Source organism: Hyperoodon ampullatus, assembly GCF_949752795.1.
Source record: "Hyperoodon ampullatus genome assembly, chromosome: 6".
Classification (NCBI taxonomy): Eukaryota; Metazoa; Chordata; class Mammalia; order Artiodactyla; family Ziphiidae; genus Hyperoodon; species Hyperoodon ampullatus.
Window position 1 is genome coordinate 2,108,160 of NC_136919.1, and position 15,263 is coordinate 2,123,422.

At 50.9% G+C, this 15,263-nt stretch overlaps 1 protein-coding gene across 1 annotated transcript; it reads right to left on the reverse strand.

Annotated features, from left to right (window-relative positions):
- Window positions 1-433: 433 nt before the first annotated feature.
- On the reverse strand, window positions 434-4,828 carry LOC307054274 (beta-lactoglobulin-1/B-like; the record flags this gene model as incomplete). Its single annotated transcript, XM_079705871.1, has 6 exons — window positions 434-492; window positions 1,000-1,104; window positions 1,822-1,932; window positions 2,993-3,066; window positions 3,919-4,058; window positions 4,733-4,828. The coding sequence occupies 6 exons, from the start codon at window positions 4,826-4,828 to the stop codon at window positions 434-436; spliced, it is 585 nt and encodes a 194-aa protein (XP_079561997.1).
- Between the last annotated feature and the right edge of the window lie 10,435 nt (window positions 4,829-15,263).

A 15,263-nucleotide genomic window follows, 5' to 3' on the forward strand; every position in this document is an offset into this window, starting at 1 on the left:
TACAGGGTCCCCAGGTGTCATGAGGCCTGTGGTACAGACACCTTAGATCCTGGCCCTGTGTCACCGCCTGAGCCGCCCGGGTCCCCAGCCCACGCGCATCGGCCAGGAAAGACTCAGACAGGAGTGCGCATTGGTTTATGCCTTTATTGCTGAAGGAGGAGCATCCCCGAGCAGGAGACCCCAGGCGGGGCCTGGAGGGGCCTGGGTCCCAAGAGGGGTGACCTTGGTCCTGGTCCCTCCTGACCCTGCTGATGGGGGAGGCGGGGGGTGATATCATCTGTCCCCAGAGAGGCCAAGGCTCCCGGGCCCTGAAATGGACATGGGGCTCTCCTGTGATTCCTGGGGAACCTGCTGGACCCTCGCCAGCCCCCCTTCCCTGGGCCTGGGGGTGCAGGACGGCCCCTCCTCGGGAGAGGGACCCCTGCCTCCCCCCTCAGGTGGAGTGTCTGTCACCTGTGCCCACTTCCGGGGCCTCCACCTTGGTCCTCAGCCCTTCCCAGAGGGAGCAGGGGGAGGTCAGCATGCGAGTGAGGCCAGGACACAGGAAACGACATCCCCAAAGGCCACCCCTCGAGAGTGGGCATGCGGCCAGCGGCTCTGCAGTCGCCAGGAGAGACCCCAGCTTCCAGCCATTCCCACAGGGGGACCCCAGGGCCTGATGGGGGAGCCCGGGCCCCACCAAGACCCCACCCTATGCACGTGCCCAGGATGTGGGGCAGGGGGGTTACGTTACCCCCACGGTGCCGGCAGGAGCTCACCTAGACGCGGCAGTGCTCTGTTGGGGAGGGAGAGCCGTGCGGGAGGGTCAGGACGGGACTGGATGCCCCGGGACAGAGGGGCCTGGCAGGGGGTGGGGAGGGTCCCACCTCGGGGGCGCTGTGCCCTCACCCCCTTCCTCCCGGCAGCCTTGGGGAGAATGGGGCTCACCACGGGAGGAAGTCGTCCCCCGGGGCTGGTGGCTTTCTGCCCTGGTAGTGGGGGCGGGGCCTGGGAGCTCACCTTCCAGCTGGGTCGGGCTGAAGGAGAGCCGGATGTGCATGGGCAGGTGCTTGATGGCTCTGTTGAATTTCTCCATGACCTCGTCGTCCACTTGCAGGGTCCTGGCTGTGGTGGAGGGGTCAGTCCCTGGGGGCACCCCTGCCCCTCCCAGAGCTCGGGGACACCCAAGGCCCTGCCCCACCCCCCAGGGTGGTCTGCAGGGCTCAGCGCCCCTGCCCTCCGGGGCCCCTGCCCTCCCCGCTCATTCCCCTCGTCCTCCTCCCGGTGCACTGCAGTGGGGGTCTGCACAGCCGTAAGAAGAAAGACACCCCCCTCCGGACGTCTGGGTCTCCTCCTGCCCTCCCCGCCCCACTCCGGGGCTGGCTGACTTATGACCAGGAGCCTGCACTGCCTGATGCCCACGGCCACTTCCCTGGGAACACACAATGGCACATCTTCTGTGACAATAAAGATGTCACTTGACATTTGTTTTCAGGACGTTATAGTTGAAAGATGTCTGTGTAACTGAATTCTTATTTGGTGAAGTAATTGAAACTCTCCGGTTACAAAGGCTGTTGGATTCATAGTGACCCGCCGGCTCCATCGAGGTGGTCACACCAGTCACAGTGCTCGCAGTCCACCTGCCCCTCAGCCCGCGTGTCTGTCCCTCGTCCCCAGCCACCTACAGGCCCACAGGAGACCAGGCCCCAGAATGCGACCCTCTCCCGATGCCCCTCAGCCCTCCTCCTCTTCCTCAGGTGTCAAGCTCCCCCGTTCCCACGCGCTCTTCGCAGTGAGGACCGCACCGCGGGCCTCCCTGGGAAGCAGGACTTGGGCACGTACCCAGGTACTGGCAGGCCAGGCTGTGCTCGGGGTGGGCGGTGTTTTCCATGCAGAAAAGCAGGTAGTTTTTGTAGTCGGTGTCCAACACGAAGATCTTATTCTCATCCAGGGCTGGAAGGGAGACCACGACAGGGCGGACGTAAGTTCCAGCGGGGGGAGTGCTGGTCAGCTCCTCCGGCCACCACCTGGCGAGGACTGGCCGGGAGTGCCTCCTGCACCCCCCGCACTCTAAGTGCTGCAGCCCCTTCCCTAAAGCCGTCCCCAGGCACATCAACTATGGATGCGCCAGAGACATTCCACCACCTCCTGGACTCAGGAACACGCACCACTCAATCCAAGATGCCCCCCTGGACCCAGAGTGGTCAAGAAATGGGGTTGTCACGCTGACCTCAGGTGAGACTGGGCACCGCCGAGCGAGGGAGGAGGAGAGGGTCCAAAGAGCGGTTACATCGCGGGGCAGCCCTGAGCCATGGGGACTGGGGCAGCAGGAGTGAGGGTTGCCCTGGCAGAGGCCAGCAGGCGGCAGCGGCTGCACCGCAGGGTCAGGCAGCTTCAGGAGCAACGCCAGCATCCTGACCCAGTGTGGGCAGGTGGCTCTGGAGCCCCTGGGGCAGGCGCCCTGGCATTGGTCAGTTCTTGTCTGGCACAGACAAGAGTGAGTGAGTCAGAGTGAGTCCCAAGGTGGCCCAGGCTGCCCGGTGGGAGTGGCCCTGGTGGAAGCCCCCCTGCCCCCCATGGCGCTTTCTCATCTTGGATTTAGTGAGGAATGAGTGAACCAGTGGATGAGGGAAGGAACCCGTCTCGTGGAGATGGAGGAACCCATGTGGTGGGCTGGGGGCCGTGGGGCACCCTGACCACTGACAGTGGCTCTCAGCTCCGCCTGGATGGGCACAGATGCTTCCTGAGCTCATTCTGAGGGGCCCGAGCTCCCGGCCGGCAGAGAGGGCTTGGAGAGTCACCTTGGGGAGCGAGGCCAGCCTAGCAGGGACCTGCCCGCGGCCACTGGCCCCACAGCACCGGGCAAGGGGCAGGGAGGACAGTGAAGCTGGTGTAATAACAGCGTCACTCGTCACCACCAGCCCCTTAGCATCCTCGGGCCCGGTGCCAGCCCCCTGCACCTGTCCAGAGCCCCCCAGGGTGGTGGGGCTCCTACCACAGACCCGGCACTTACAGTTGATCTTGAACACAGCAGGGTTCTCGGTTTTTTCTGCGATGATTTTCTCCTTAGCACACCCATCCTTCTCCCTGAAAGGCAGGCGTTTCCTGAGCCACATGCACAGACCATGCACGGTTGATCAGGCCAAACTGTGGGCCAGAGTGGAAGCTGGTCCCAGGAGGGGCCCGAGCCGGGGGTGGCATTGGAGCCCAGCTGGTCATCCAGGCCTTGGCTGCGCTCACAGTAACCTCTAGGGCCACGGGTGACCAGGTTGGACAGGCCACAAGAGGTCAGACAGAGTGAGGGAGAAAAGGGCCGGGAGCGGCCAGGCCCCGCGGTCAGGGGCAATGACCTGCACCTGCAGACAATCCTGGGGTTCGGGTCCCCATCTCTGCACCCCACCCCCACTCTGAGTGCAGATGGGGCTCGTGGTGGGAACTGCCACCCTGAGGACCTGGGCCTGCAGCTGCCCAGCAGCCTCCACACGGGGCTCTCCCCACTCTGCTTTGTTTCTGTGACATCCGTTCATCTTAGATATTGATGTGTCCAGACTAGAAAAGATGCAAAACGTCTCCCCGCTGCTCAAGGACATTCATAATCCTTGACCTAACACAGAATTGAAATAACTGCCTGAATGGACATATCTTTCCTACGTATTTCCACTTCAGTGGATTTTATCTCCCCTTCCAAGTTAACTAAAATGATGTTTTATGTTCATTTATTTTATTATGTTCCGAAGCATCAAAGTAATAAAAGTTAAAATAAAAAAAGAAGCCCTGGGTGGGGAACCCTGGGTGGGGCTCCGAGGGCCCCATTCCCCATCCCTGGGGCCCTGGGGCCCTGGTCCCGCCCAGAGTGCAGCCAGGTCCCATCAGGATCCCTGACGGCTGCCCGCCCCCTGCTGGCCTGCAGCCCCGGCGGGGTGTGGGGAGCATGCGCACCGTTTCTGCAGGAAGATCTCCAGGTCGCCCTGGGGCGTGGGCCTCAGCTCCTCCACGTTCACTCTCAGGGGGGCGCTCTTGGTGTCCAGCAAGGAGATGTCACTGGCCGCCATGGCCATGGAGTGCCACGTCCCCGCCACCTGGGGAGTGGGCTTGATTGGCACTCCCGGGGCGGGAAGGGGACACTGTCCCCACGGTGGGCTCTCTGTCCCACCCCGACCTGAGGCAGCCCTGAGGAATGTTCTCCCCAAACTCACTCTGAGCCCCAAGAAGGACCCAGAGGAGCCCATCACACAAGTGGGAATGTTTGGATCTTGGGGAGACGTGGCTGGAAGTGGGGAAAGGTTGGGGGGCAGAGAGACCCTATTAGGGGCTTAACTGTGTCCCTTTAACCCCCAGAGCCTCAGAACAAAACTCTTTGGAGACAGGGTCTTTAAAGAGGTGACAAAGGTAAAATGAGGTCATTAGGGTGGGCCCTGATCCAGTGTGACTGATGACCTTATAAGGAGAGGAAGTTAGGACACAGGGATGACACAGGCAAAGACACAGGGAGAAGACAACCGTCTACACGCCCAGGAGAGCAGCCTCAGGAGAAACCAGCCCTGCTGACACCTGGATCTCAGACTTCCAGCCTCCAGGATGCAGGACAATACCATGTTGTTTAAGCGGCCCTGTCGGGGGTATTTGTTAGGGCGGCCCTAGCAGAGTAATGCGGACCCCAGACATCGCAGCCTCCTCTGTCTCCCCTTGGCCTCTGAGACCCCAGCTCCCCTGCCCGCCCTGCAGCTCACCACCCACCCAGCTCCCCTCGAACCTTTTGGATGTCCAGGTCCTCCATAGTCTGGATGACGTTGACAGCCTGGGTGCCACACGTGAGGGCCAGGCCCAGGGCAAGCAGGAGGTACATCATGGCTGCAGCCTTGGTGGCACTTCTGGGCTCTGGAGGGAGAGGAACATCGAGGCACTGGGCTCAGGGTCTTATATAGGAGGAGGGCCAGCCAGCCAGCCTGTGCTGGGCTCCCCGCCACGCAGTTCCCCGAATTCCCTGTGACTCATCCTCAGGCCCTCGGGTGGCTTCCTCAGCTGGGACAATAGGAGGCCTTCTTCCCTCCAAGGCCAAGCAGGAAGGTCCTCTGTGTCCCTGGGACTGGACGGCTCCTGCTTGGCCCCAGAGAGGAAGGGTCTGGAGTGCGAGTCCAGGCTGGCCGCCAGAGTCAGGAACACTTCCTGGGTCGGGCTCTTGGACAAGGACAGGTCAGAGCCAGCACTGAGGAGAGCTGTGTCCTGGAGGGCGGGCCCGTGGGTCGGCCGGGGTCTGGAGAGCCCCATGCCAGGAAGGATCCAGGGACGTGAGCCACGGGGTGGCCGTCTGCCCCGAACAAGGGGATCACATCACCCGCACCCATCACCCCTCTGTTGCGGGCTGCCCTTCCTGGGGGCTCCATCAGCTCTCAGGGCCTCCCACTCTGTCCTGCTGAGCAAGGCCTCCCAAAAGGCTATGGTCCCGCTGGGTTCCTCCCGCTCTAGTACTCTCCTGTCTCGGGCACCGGCTCCTCCAAAACCCACGGACGCGACCTTGGGCGAAGGGTTCTCTGCGGTCACCCCACTCCCTGCAGGCTGGGGTGAGGGTCACGTGGGGCTCAGGTGGAGCTCCAAGGATGGGCCTGGCCTGTAGTGAGAGCTCTGTTTTATCTCCTTTAATTCTTGTGACAATCCTCCAAGCTCAGAGTCCCCAGTTTCCCTTGTTATGATGAGCCACAGGCAGTTATGGAGTTGAATTGTGTCACTCCAAAACACATGTTCACCCCGAACCTCAGGACGGGACCTTATTTGGAAACAGGGTCTTTACAGGTGTAAGTAGTTCAGATGAGGCGTGCTGGAAGGGGGGCTGATCTACTGTCTGGTGTCCTTGTAAGAGAAAACGAGGACTCGGAGGGGACACAGGGAGAAGGCATGTGAACACGGAGGCAGAGATTGGAGCACGGCTTCTACAAGACCAGGCTCCAAGGACTGATGCAACACCAGCAGCTGGAGAAGGGGGGAAGGATCCTTCCTGGGAGTCCCTGGAGGGACCTCGGCCCTCCGACGCCCGAACTGTGGACTTCTGACCTCAGACAGGACAGGGTACACTTCTGTAGTTAGAAGGCCCCCCGCTCAGTGGGTGGCCCCCTAGGACACCAGCACGGGCGGCTTGGACCCAGGGGTCAGTTGCGAGAGGCCATCCCCTCCAACACAGTTCCGCTCTCAGAACTGGGTCACGCAGGGCAGAGGGAGGTCACCCAGGGAGAAACAAGCACCGTGTTTCCCGGTGAGCCCACCAGCCACGGGGCATCCGTGCTGCAGGTTCTCACGTGTTCCTGTGAACCGAAACCACGAAGCACGCCCTTCAGGGCACAGCTATTCATAACTTCCAGGAACCTTCAGTTTCCATAGAATACCATCCAAAAAATAAAATTGAAAAAAAAAAAAAGAGAGAGAGAAAAGGAAAAAAAAGCACCCACTGGCCTTGGGCAGTTGGCATTGTCCATTGTGGGAGGGAGACTGAGATCTAAGGGCTCAGCTTCCCCCAGGTCACGTGTTGCCCCAGAAAGTGGGACCTGGGAGGAGACCTAGGCCCCCCCCAGCTCTCAGTCGCTCCCCCTCCCACCAAAACCCCTTGCTCTTTAGAAGCATGTCAGGAAGTCAGGCCTGTAACTGCAGAAGCAGGAAATCACTTCTCTCAGAATGAAATCGTGGGGCCGGGCAGGGTCAGTGGGCTTTCACACAGCTGAGGATGCCATGCCGCTCAGGGCCTCAACCTCGGCACCGGGAAGCCAGTCTGAGTTTCGCTGCTCACGACCGTGGTGGCCAGCACCAGGTGCCCCCCATGCATGTCCAATAAAATGGGCAGCCTGGGTGGGATAGGGAGGGTGGGAGGGAGACGCAAGAGGGAGGGGATATGGGAACATATGTATATGTATAACTGATTCATTTTGTTATAAAGCAGAAACTAACACACCATTGTTAAGCAATTATACTCCAATAAAGATGTAAAAAAAAAAAAAAAAAGGACAGCCTACAAGAAATGGACAAATTCCTTGAAATGTACAGTCTCCCAAGACTGAACCAGGAAGAAATAGAAAATAGGAACAGACCAATTACCAGTAATGAAATTAAATCAGTAATTTAAAAAACTCCCACAAACAGAAGTCCAGGGCCAAATGGCTTCACAGGTGAATTCTACCAAACATTTAAAGAAGAGTTAACACCTACTCCTCTCAAACTATTCCAAAAAATTGAAGAGGAGGAAACACTTCTGAACTCATTCCATGAGGCCAGCATCACCCTGATACCAAAACCAGGCAAAAACACTACAAAAAAAGAAAATTATAGGTCAACATCACTGATGGACATAGACGTAAAAATCCTCAACAAAATATTAGCAAGGTGAATTCAACATTACATTAAAAAGATCATACACCATGATCAAGTGGGATTTATTCCAGGGATGCAAATATATCTGCAAATCAATCAATGTGATACACCACATTAACAAACTGAAGAATAAAAACCATATGATGATCTCAATAGATGCAGAAAAAGCTTTCAACAAAACTCAACATACTTTTATGCTAAAAACTCTCAACAAAGTGTGTATAGAGGGAACAAACCTCAACATAATAAAAGCCACATAGGACAAGCCCACAGCCAACATCATTCCCAATGATGAAAAGCTGAAAGCATTTCCTCTAAGATCAGAAACAAGACAAGGATGTCCACTGTCACCACTTTTATTCAACATAGTACTGGGAGTCCTAGCCACAGCCCTCAGACAAGAAAAAGAAATAAAAGAAATCCGAATTGGAAAGGAGGAGTAAAACTGTCACTGTTTGCAGTTGACATGATACTATATAGAGAAAATCCTTAGGATGACACCAAAAAGCTAATAAATGAATTCAGTAAAGTGGCAGGATACAAAATTAATACACAAAAATCTGTTGCTTTTCTATACACTAACAATGAACTATCAGAAAGAGGAATTACGGAAACAATCCCATTTACAATTGCATCAGAAATAATAAAATGCCTAGGAATAAATCTAACCAAGGAGGTAAAAGACGTGTACTCAGAAAACTCTAAGACACTGATGAAAGAAATTGAAGATGACACAGAGAGAAAGATATACCATGCCCATGGATTGGAAGAATTAATATTGTTAAAATGACCGTACAACCCAAGGCAAGTTACAGATTTAATGCAATCCCTATCAAAATACTAATGGCATTTTTCACAGAACTAGAACAAATAATTCTAACAATTGTATGGAGACACAAAAGACCTGAATAGCCAAACACAATCTTGAGAAAGAAGAACAGAACTGGAGGTATCATACTCTATGACTTCAGACTATAGTACAAAGCTACAGTCATCAAAACTGTATGGTACTTGCACAAAAACAGACACAGGGGTAAATGGAACAGAACAGAGAGCCCAGAAATAAACCCAACTAATATGGTCAATTAATCTACAACAAAAGAGGCAAGAATATATAATGGGGAAAAGACAGCCTCTTCAATAAACGGTGTTAGAAAAACTGGACCACTACATGCAAAAGAATGAAACTGGACTACTTTGTAACACCGTGTACAAAAATAAATGGATTAAAAAAATGGATTAAAAACTTAAATGTAAAACCTGAAACTAAAACTCCTAGAAGAAAACATAGGCAGTACACTCCTCTTAAGGAAGAGGGAAATTTGAGACAGACTTGAAGGACTGATAAGAATTTAACAAGAGGGAACAAAATGAGCAAAGCTAGAGATGGAAAAATATAAACAATATTTAAGAAACATGAAATTATCCTGTATAAGTTTTGTGTAGATTAGGAGTGAATAAGTTAACATTTTAGCTAGGTTTACATTTTTGGAAATCCCGAAAAGTCAGATAAACATTTTACTAGATAATTAGGAGCCATTGAAGATTTTTGAGAAGATTATTTTAGTAAAGATATTAAGACACACTAGATGAAATATTAAAAACACAATCGGGAATTAAGTGGTCACTGCTGTTGTCTCTCTGGGTCTGTTTCAAGCACTAGTGTGCATGAGGATAGTTTGGAGTTAACAAGCCATTACTGGGCCCACCCCTGAGACTGAGATTTGGTTCATAACTGGTGGGGCTCAAGATCTTTATTCATGACAGGTCCCCAGGTGGTTCTGTGCATGTTAAAGTCTGAGCATCTAAGGGACAGGTGAGAGCCTGGCCTTGAGTGTGGCAGAAGAAATGGCTAAGAGGGAACAGATGAGACAGGTGTGGTACCCTGGCTGCAACACCTGAGTACTTATAGATGACTCTGTTCTGAGGCTCACTTAGTGGAAGCATAAAAAAAAAAAAAAAAAAAAAAGACTTTCCTGGGCGACTGTGCTAATCCTCAGAATGGCCTCTTGAAGGTCACCAAAACTTAAGTGGCTTATTGCATACAGTTTGTGGTTGGATCTAACAAGTTGGGACTAGATTGAGAGACTTAGAGAGTCATCAGTTCTCTTATCTCCTAACTTCTTAAAAGCGTGGAGGGGCTGCTGAGAGAAATAACAAAAAGAGGGGGATGAGATAGAGTTGATCTAGGTCAGAGTTGTGAGCTCATGTGTCTCCCAGCAGGGTCTGTGTTTGTGGAATGAATAGGCACATGAGTGAGTGAATAAAGAGGAAGCAGAATGGAGTTTAGATGAAGGTTTGTTTACAGGGTTGTAGTTCAAATAGCATCAGGAAAAGTACTATCAACAATGTCCTGTGGGGAAGGGTCAAAAACCCCCAATGTCCTAATGTAACCAAGCAGGACCCTATGGGGCCTTCCTGGAACAGACTCCCCCCACACCCCCCATGTCCTCCACTTGCCTCTTGTTTGTAGAAAAACTTTAGCCTCCTAGGCCTTCCCAGGGTTCCAAAGAGTACATTTAATCAGAGAAGTGAGAAACTACAGAAAGAAAGGAAAACAGTCAAACAAGTCAAAATTATAATAGTTTAGCCATTAAACAAAGCCAAGGACCTTTAGTTCCTCCTCAAGGGCTATAGATAATATTCTGAGCCATGTCCTTTGAGCTGTGTTGCAGGTACTGAAACCTCCACCAGGTGGAAGAAGTTAACTGTACGCTGACCCAAAGCACATAGACCCCAGACCAGTTGGAACCAGAAGGTTGATGATGTTGACTCCTGATTACCTCACCACCAACCAATCAGAAGAATGTCCACCAGCTGATCACACACCCCACAGTCCCCCTCCCTCACCCTGTCTTTAAAAATCTTTCCTTGAAAGACTTCGGGGAGCTCTGGCCTTTTAAGCACTGGCTACCTGGACTCCTTGCTTGGCGCCTGCAATAAACACCACCCCTTCCTTCATCACACACCAGTGTCAGGAGATCGGCTTTACTGCACGTGGACACTCGGACCTGAGTTTGGTTTGGTCACACTAATAACAAAGATTTTTAAAGATTACAAAATACTCTTTCAGGAAGTCTCTCTGACTTTCTACCACAACTGGAAACAGAGGTGAGCCCAAGGCCAAAACCTCTCAGTCTCCCTTGCAGGGCCTTTGCCTCTATCCCTAGAGACACTTCCCCTTGGGATTATGACTCAGCAGTGGCCAACAGCAGGAAGGGTATTTCAGGTGAGACAGTCCTGATGAAAGGTCTATTCAGTGTCTCTTTGGGGAAACACACATTTCTTATACCAGATTCTCCTCCTTTTCCTTGGAAAATTCAGCGAAGGGTAACATGAAGCTCAGAAGACACGCTTGAGGAAAAAATTGGTGCCACAGAGCAAGAAATGTTGTTGTGAATCAACTTTGTGTGACCAGTATTTACAAATACCCCCCACTTCACAGAAAGTCTTGTGTGCTGCTAAGAAGATGTCTGGTTGAACAGTGTGTTAAATTCTGGAAAACAACTATTTTCTAAGCCATTTACCAGAGCAAAATTGTTTAAAATTAACACAGTTATTAAAATTATAATTATTTTAATAATTATGGAGCATTTTTATAGCAGTGGGAATACCTTTAGTTTAATAGCTCCTGAGCCAATCCCTTCTGTGGAAACAACCAAAGACTAGTACTAAAGAACATAGCACTATTTTAAATTGACATCCATATGGCATTATTTCTAATATGTTTGACTTGAGCTCTATTACTTGGGAGATAAATACATCTCATATGAGTTTGACCAGTTGGTGTTAAAAAAAAAAAGACAGGACAAGACAAGAAAGCTTAACCTATAACATAAGTGGAAAATATACCCCGGAACATAGGTAGAAAATCAAATCCAGTGCTGGATAACAATCCATCGTGACTAATTGTTTTTTCCCCTGCAATGTAAGGGTCATCTGACATTATAAAACATACTGATGCAATTTACAACCTCAATCGGTTAAAGAAAAACTATTTGGTCACCTCAATGCAGAAAACACACTGGTTAGAGTTTAACAGCAATTCCTGGTTAAAAACAAGCCAAAACAAAACCTTTCATCTAAATAGAAACAGAAGGGACTTTCTTTAACCTAATGGAGTATATAAAACCAAAATTGCCAGCAAAAATCATTCTTAAAAGTGCTGCCATCTTTGTTCCTTTTTACACAAAAATTTGTTTCTCTGTTACTGGTTTTAATTAATTTGTTATTTGTGCCCTGGAGTAGTTTTCTTCCTGCTTTTTATGGTTGATATTAGTTGGGCTTCTTTAATCTGTATATTTATAGTTTTCATCTAAGTTTGAGAATCTGGGGCCACTATTTCTCCAAATAATTTTCCTGTCCTCCACGTCCTTCAAGGTTCCAGTTACACGTATATTTGTCCCCAGCTCACTGTTGCTCTATTTTTCTTGTCTGTCTTCCCTCTCTGTCTTTCACTTTGAATAGATTTACTCCTGTGCCTTTAAGCTCACTAATGCTTTTTCTGTGTTGTCTAATCTGCTGTCAGTGCCACCCAGTGTTGTTATTTTTTCTTTTTCATCTCAGATTGTAGTTTCCATTTCTAGAATCTGGCTTTGGCTCTTTTGCTCATCTTCCATGTCTCCCACTTCATTCTTTGTATGTATGGAATATAGTTGTGTTAAAGGTTTTTGTTTTTGTTTTTGTTTTTGTTTTGCTGTACGCGGGCCTCTCACTGTTGTGGCCTCTCCCGTTGCGGAGCACAGGCTCTGGACGCGCAGGCTCAGTGGCCATGGCTCACGGGCCCAGCTGCTCCGCGGCATGTGGGATCTTCCCAGACCGGGACACGAACCCGTGTCCCCTGCATTGGCAGGAGGGCTCTCAGCCACTGCGCCACCAGGGAAGCCCTAAAGGTTTTAATGTTGCTACCTGGGTATATTTTTTAAATATTTTATTTATTTATTTATTTATTTAGACTGTGCCGGGTCTCAGATGTGGCACTCGACGAGATCTTCGCTGCGGCATGAAGGCTTCTTAGTTGTGTCATTCATGCGGGACCTAGTTCCTCAAACAGGGATTGAACCTGGGCCCCCTGCATTGGGAGTGCGGAGTCTTACTCACTGTACCATGAAGGAAGTCCCTGCCTGGATATTCTAACTCTACGTTAGTCTGGGCTGGTTTGAATTGGTTGGTCTTTGTCCTCCTTATGGGTTGTATTTTCTTGATTCTTTGTATGCCTGGTGATTCTGATTGGATGCCAGACATTGTTGGGTTCTGGATAACTCCCTATCCCTATGAATCTTTCTGACTTTCTTCTGAGACACTGTTGTATCAGTTGGAAATGACTCGTTTTATTTTTTCTGGTCTTGTTTTTAAGATTTGTCACTGAAAGTAACAAGCTGTGTAGGAGATGGATAGGGAAAACCCAGAGCACTGAGATGGTGGGGCTGGTCGGGTAAGCAAAGACCAGCAGGAAATTTAACAGGCAGATGCAGGAAATGAGAAAACTGCAGAGGGCAGGTGTGATATTGTGATTTATGAAAAGAAATTTATATTTGGCTTCTTCCCTCTTTCTGGCACAGAGCTCCTAAAACCCTTGGAGTTTTCTAAGTGCTAAGAGTGATATTGGTGTCCTGATAACCCTAACAAGCTGCTTCAACCACACCAGAGTTTATGTGAACGAGATGACCTGGAAAGCCCCTAAAGGATGGGCTGGTTGCCAAGGGAACCAACCTTGTGCTTAAAGAGTTGGAACTTTCAGCCCCACCCCTGACCTTTGGAGAGAGAGCTCAATCTCCAATGGTCAATGATTTAATCAATCATTTCTGTTGGATGGAAGCTCCATAAAACCCCCAAAGGACAGGGTTTAGAGAGCTTCCAGGTTGGTGAATACGTGGGGATGCGGGAAGAGGGGTGCACCGGGGGAGCACGGATGTTCCCTACCCTTCCCCCATACCTTGCCCTATGCATCTCTTCCATCTGGTTCTTCCTTATTTATAACCTTTATAACACACCCGCAACTAAGCAGAATGTTTCCCTGAGTTTTGTGAGCTGCTCTAGCAAATTAATCAAACATGAGGAGGGGGTCATTGGAACCTCCCACCTATAGCCCGGAGTAGGGGGGTCAGAAGTGCTGGTAACAACTTGGACTGGCATCTGAAGTCAGGGTTGGGGGGCAGTCTTGTAGGACAGAGCCCTTAGTCTGCGGGGTCTGGGATATGGGCTGTCTTGGTGACTGTTCCATGGACAAGGGAAAAAGTGTGTTCTGATGTTGGGTGGAGTGTTGTATACAAGCCAGTTAAACCCTGTTGGTTGACTGTGCTGCTGAGGTTGTCTACGTCCTGGCTGATGTTTTTCTTTTGCTCTATACCCTCTATGGGTTGCTCAGAGGGGATGTTCAGGCCCCCACCTCTAGCTGTAGTTGTTTCTCTCTCCTCCCAGTTCTACCAGCTTTGCTTCTTGTGCTGAGAAGCTATGATGTTCGGTGTGTACACATTTAGGGTTGTCTTGTGTGCCTGGTGGGTTGATACTTTCATCTCCCTGTAATGTCTCTCTTTGTAGTAATTTTCTTTGCTCGGAACTATGCTTTATTGGTTATTAAAATGGCCACTCCTGCTTTCTTTTCATTAATGTTAGCATGATACATCTTTTTGCATCCTTTTACTCTCAAACTGCCTATGGTTTTGAATTTGTGGTCTCCACTCCACTACTGAGCCCGTTCAGAAATTAAACTTTTAATTTCTTTAATGGTAGGTTTCAGTTTTGGGTGAGATTTTCTATGTTTTCACTTGTTTCAAGTGTATTCGGAATCACTGGTTGAAGCATTTTTACAAAGCATTTTTACATTTTAAAATCCCTGCCAGATAATTTCATCAACTGATACGTCTTGCTTTTGGTGTCATCGTATTGTCTTTTCTCACCCAGGTTGTGATTTTCCCGGTGTTTCGTATGACAGGTGATTTTTTTTTTCGGTACGCGGGCCTCTCACTGCTGTGGCCTCTCCCGTTGCGGAGCACAGGCTCCGGACGCGCAGGCTCAGCGGCCATGGCTCACGGGCCCAGCCGCTCCGTGGCCTGTGGGATCTTCCCGGACCGGGGCACGAACCCATGTCCCCTGCATCGGCAGGCGGGCTCCCAACCACTGCGCCACCAGGGAAGCCCGGCAGGTGATTTTTGATTGTATCCTTGACATTGTACCTGTTATGACAGGAGGCCCTGGGTGTTACTTGACGTTGTTTTTTTCAGTCATAGTAAGCAGTCTCCCTCCTACTCTCCTGGCCTATTCTTGTGGACTGTGGTTCCAGTTTAATGTTCAAAGCCTTTGTGGTGCCATTTTGACCCCCCACAAAGGGGTGTCTGGTGCTACCTGGGCCCCCACTGTCCCTGCTGGAGCTGCCTGAAAGGAGGAGGGTTTCTTCAGGCCTGGCCGCCAGCGTTTCTCAGTGGGGAGGGCCATCTCAGGCCTGCCTTCCTGTGGGGAAGGGAGTGCGTCCCTTGGCTGATTATTGTTGGAGGGGCCTCGGTTGAGCTCCCTTGCCACAGGTGCTGGGCTCGCCTGGTGTCGTCAGAGGGACTCCTGTTTGATCCAGGTGGGGAAAGTCCCACCTTGGCTGCCTTCCTGGCTGGGTCAGGAGACCCCAGGCCGGGTCACCTTATTTGTCTGAGTCGGGGGGACATAAGACACCTTGAGCTGTGCCCTCCCCCAGCCCCAGGGCCCCAAACCAGTTGGCCTTCCTTTTGCCACATTTCAGATTTCTGCTTTTGCTGTAGTTGTTTGTGTTATTTCCAGGCTGTATAATTGTGCTTAGCAGGCAGGAGCAGGGAGAGATGGGTTCACACCACCTTGTCCAGATTGGAAGTCCAGCCGCCCACGGTCTTTTGGGGAAGCTTTCTATTAAACTCGGCCAGAGTTGGCTTTGCTTGCTTTCAATTGACTATGTTAGTGGCAGGAAG